The sequence below is a fragment of the Cynoglossus semilaevis genome, chromosome 8 (assembly GCF_000523025.1).
Source record: "Cynoglossus semilaevis isolate Cse_v1.0 chromosome 8, Cse_v1.0, whole genome shotgun sequence".
NCBI classification, from domain to species: Eukaryota; Metazoa; Chordata; class Actinopteri; order Pleuronectiformes; family Cynoglossidae; genus Cynoglossus; species Cynoglossus semilaevis.
In genome coordinates, this window is record NC_024314.1 from 1,627,279 (window position 1) to 1,632,050 (window position 4,772).

A 4,772-nucleotide genomic window follows, 5' to 3' on the forward strand; every position below is an offset into this window, starting at 1 on the left:
CTCCCAAAGATGAAAAGTCATCCTTCTGTTGTGCAGTGATGCTTCTCCCCTGTGATCAGTGCTGAGGGGAGGTGGAATATAAAAGTTAATCTTTCTGTGGTGATGGTTTTATGTACCAGTAGCACTCAGTGCTTTATAGCCCTTCACCAAACACCGCCCTGAAAATGTGAATTTCCCCAGTGTGGTATTACTGAAGTCTTATCTTATCTTAAATTATAACCAGGTAGAAACATGACCTCTGCTGTCATCCCGTTTTTGGAACGCCAGAGAAGGTATTCCAAAAATCAAAGTTTTTTTTACTTTTGCACGTAATTATTTATCTGACTTTGAAAAAATTGGTTTGTCTTAAAGGTGAAGTGTAACGTTGTTAAAACCATCAAGAAATGTAAACTCTTTCACATATGATTGTTTTTTTAAATATATACTTTTATCTAAGAACAGAACAGCAGCCCCTTCAGGTTGACACTGAACAAAGAGAACAACATTAGCGCTCTCCCAACAGACTCTACACCAACCCTGAAACAGCATGAGGTACTGCGCTGACTCAGCAGCGTTTGAACTCCATCGAGGACAGTAATTTGATGACTGTGATCAGAGCGGAGCAACAGTGGATACAGGGAGGAACAACGGCGACACTGTAAACTGGCTAAAATTCGACTTATCAGTTTCTTTCCTGGCAAAGAAACCCGACGCGTCCTTGTTCTGTTCTATAAATATCCTTTTCTCCTCATCTTTCGGGGCTCTGTCACCTGCCTGCCTCTCAGCCTTCATTACATCCCTGTTCACAACATGGTAGTTTTTTTTGCAAAGGGCAACAGTGCAAGTCAATCATTGTGACAGGTGGAACAAAAGCACATCATGCTCTGTCAGATGTGTGATGTGATGTGAGCGACTGACGCACATCTTTGTGCCAATGACCACACTGGAATAACAGCTACAAGTGTTGAGCCACCCATGTGTGTTTGTTCGATTTGAACTCCACGAACTACGAAAATATTTATTTTTATTATCAAGAGTCAAGATGAGAGAGTTCTAAAAGTGTGAGTCTGTGTGTTTGGTCTAACAGACTGAATTGGTACAACTTTAAAACAGCTCCAACGTCCGCGATGACATTTTTAGATCAGCTTCCTAATTTGGCTCATCCTATCTTTTCTCTTTTCTTTCCCCATCTTTTTATTTTCTTCTCTTTTATCCGTCACTGTGGAAGGACCAAAGGTCGCTCGTCCTATTCCTAAATCAACTTTCGGCCTTTCAAAACATCAAGAGTCTGACTTACGCCTGGGAGCCACAATGAAGGGAAAAAAGTTTCCAAAAAACAAACGAAAGACAGCGAATGCAGCACAATCCAAAGTATGACGAATATTTCATTTAACTTTTAGTCAGAATAGCAGAATATTTTATTTCAACCGCTGACTTTACGCCGTCACGCTGACTTCAGCCGACTGAAGGCGCCGCACTTAAATGACACGCACAGCGAAGTGATTAGACAGCCACGACATTATTTTTGGAGCCATCACCTTGCCTGTAGGTGGAGGAGGTGGAATAAGTATTCATTCTCCGTCACCGCCTGGAAAAGAAGCACTCTAGAAATCTGGTGAGCCCACTTACCACCGTAATAAATACCCAGAGAGCCGAGGGACGCTGGGAAGACAGAGGAAGGGGAGCGAGGGAGAGAAGCTGATGATGAGATAAGAGGGACGGTGCAGAGAGGCAGTAAGTGGAAGGAAAGAAAAAAAAACAAAGCAGAAGTGGTAAAAATGTTATTAATTCAATTAAGCTACACGGAATGAAATGATTGAGTATGACGGGGGGAAAAAAGAGTAAATGACAAATGTCCTTAATTCTTTTTTTAGGAGGACGTTAAGGAGTTGGCTAGAGCTGGCAGCAGGGCCTTGGCACACACGGAGCTGTGAGCCTGACGCAGCCCGGAGGACAGTTTCCCCCCTTGGTTCTGTTTATTCTACATGGCCATTGATGTGAGTTACGACCCAACGCTTAGGTAGACATAGCAAACATCTGCTAGCTGATTGGCTCATAAATTCGAGCTGCCTCCTAACGCCTAGCCTTTATTGTGTTGTCAGTGGTCAAATGGAAACAATAAGAAATCTGCACCAACAGGCTCGCTCCACATTTCTGTGGCCAAAAAAAACATGACATGTATATTGTAGCGGTCCAGCTTTGACTGCCGCTACAATAAAATACCATCCATTCAGTCAATACATGAGAAATGACTGAGGACGGCAGCCCAAGACGGTTCAATCACTTCACTATGCAAGACAACGCAGTCTTCCACAGGAGATCTGTGACCCCAGAAGGCCAGCAGAGGAACTGCACTGTACATTTTTGGTGTTTTTAAAAGACAGTTACTAATATTTTCCCCATATTTGGAATTAAAATATGAATATTTAAAATTGAGTATTATTGAAATAAGTCGAGGATTATTCGCTATCCATTTCCTATATGAAACCCTGTCTTATTTAGTCTAAAATTATTATGAAATTGATTGATTGATGCAGGCATTTTTAGCCATAGAACTACATCATAGTGTAACGCAATTTTTATCTTAGTTTTTTATAAGTGTTGTAATTACTGATTGTAACACATGCTAATCTAAGTCGCATATATATCATGTAATCACAGTGAATAATAGGGAGTTGCATACGCATATATATATATATATATATATAAATACATATAATAGGACATATTATAAGTGCTTCTCTTATGTAATTGGTTCATTTGCATTTACTTGTCTAATGTTGTCCGGATTTTAAACTTGGCGTGCGCCGAGTCGCAATACGACACCGAAGAAGACAATTATGGGACAACAAGTCAGGCTGCACGGCTGTTCTGTTTTTCTTCCGACATAATGAAGGGATTTTGTTAAAAGAAATAACAGGGATTAACACAACGCGGTAAAAACGGACCAAACGTGAGCAGAGAGTGGAGGAACAAAAGACAAAGAGGATCAGCTGCCAACATTTCTGTCAGGTATCATATGACAGGTCCGTCCTCTGGTGCCGTGGCCATGTTTGCCGTCCCGTGGCATGTGACGATATCAATATATTTGTCCAAAACACACTGCATTGTCTTTCTTTGAAGCTGCAGGAAATACACGCCCACTATAAAAACTGTCCAAACTTTCATAGCTTATGTGTCTTAACCAGTGCTCCACCATGATTGGCTAAAAATCTCTTTGTTTATGATTGGCTAAAAATCTCTTTTTTCACAATCATAAAAAAGGCATAAATGTTGTTGGAGGTGTACAGCTACTGCAGCTCAGTGCCTGGTCTAGCCTAGCCAGGGTGCTGCTAGTGTTACCTGCTAATACCAGATGTACTGTATTTCTTAAGTCTCGTTGTCATGGCATGGTTATTTGTAGCACAGGAAGTTGTTTTTAGTGTAAGTGTAGTAGCATACAGTCCATAGAGTAGTACAGGCAGTATTTATACCCATGTCTCTACTGCCCTTGAATTGATTCAAATAAATCAAACTTAATTATCAATTCTGTTAGGTATTCAAGTACACATCAGTCTAAGTAACAACAACAGCAATAATTAACCATTAACTATATATAGAAGAGGCTGAAGTTCATCTCTCTGGATATGGATGATTAGTAATAATACTGAAATGAACTTCCGACTGTAGCAGTAACCACTGAAGAACAGAATTGAAAAGATAAGCGGTGGTAATTTCAGGTTTCTTTGCAGCATCACATTACACACACTATATTTAGTTAATTCTGCACTGCACACTGTAGGTCACACACACACACACAGAGAGAGGCATCACCATGTAATCCCTGCTCTCTGACACTAAGGTCAGGGCAGTGGCAAGAATTAAAGCTGCTTAAAGTCGTTACGTAAGACGTGCGGCTATTCCAAAATTAGTCACATGTAAATTGGAAACAACACAACTAGTGGTCAAAGCAGTGATGTTCAGGCACGTAAATCAGTGTGATTCTATTTCTGATTTCATGAGTCGATCATTTAAATTGTTGCAGGTGAATGGTGATTACCTTTGACTCTGGTTGGTTGGGCACGGTGGCCTGTGGTCGCTGAAGGTCCCTGCCCTGGGGCTCATTCTCCATCTCTGTAATTTCCGTCATTTCGGAGCAAATCAATGAATCGATCAATCAGTTACTATGTTAAAGAAGTCCCCCCTTTTTCAGCAGAAACTTGTTTCGAGGACGGTGAAATCCACAGCGACAGTCAGAGAGGATCTAAGCCCACCGAGTTTCAAACATCTCTACTGTGCGGCGTCCGTGGAGGCAGAGCGCGTCATCGTCCATCCAAATGGGATCGGTCTGGGACCAGGAAACTTTGACATTAAACAGACTCTGGTCCAAAGCTGTTTGTCTGTGAATTTCAGACTAAAAGGAGAAGAATGTCCAGGGAGCTGCGGTTTAAGACAGTGTGCGCCTCCTCTCCTCTCCTCTGCTCCGCTCCTCTCTGCTAGTTTCTCTCCTCCTGCACACACATACTGTATTTACACGCTTTTACAACAACTATAATTTGGTCCAGGCAAAATGTTCCACTGGTTGTGATTGGTCTGCACAGGCTGGGGCTGGAAATACGACATGACTTGGATTTCGGGTGCAGCGCCCCAGGATTGGCTGAGACACGGTGACGCCGAGACGCAGGAGGAGGAACGGGAGTCAGGTGGAACCAGTTGATGAGCAGATGAGTCAATTATCACGTTAAACAGTGTCATTTAGACACGTCTTCTACCTGGAATAAACAAATGAAAGTCATTATGACGACGAGTCGTTC

The 4,772-nt window shown here is 42.0% G+C and overlaps 1 protein-coding gene and 1 long non-coding RNA gene across 2 annotated transcripts in view; one reads left to right on the forward strand and one right to left on the reverse strand.

Annotated features, from left to right (window-relative positions):
- The window catches only part of LOC103381477 (SH3 and cysteine-rich domain-containing protein 2-like), an 18,316-nt gene extending 14,139 nt beyond the window's left edge, over nt 1-4,177 (reverse strand). Inside the window, exon 1 of the mRNA XM_008313824.3 lies at nt 4,019-4,177. Coding sequence (XP_008312046.1) covers nt 4,019-4,108 — 90 coding nt within the window. The 5' untranslated portion in view covers nt 4,109-4,177. The remainder of the gene's footprint in view (nt 1-4,018) is intronic.
- On the forward strand, nt 397-4,242 carry LOC107988822 (uncharacterized). Its single transcript, XR_001760321.2, has 3 exons — nt 397-1,713; nt 1,854-1,976; nt 4,175-4,242. It is a non-coding gene; the product is annotated as an uncharacterized LOC107988822 (long non-coding RNA).
- The last annotated feature ends 530 nt before the right edge of the window (nt 4,243-4,772 follow it).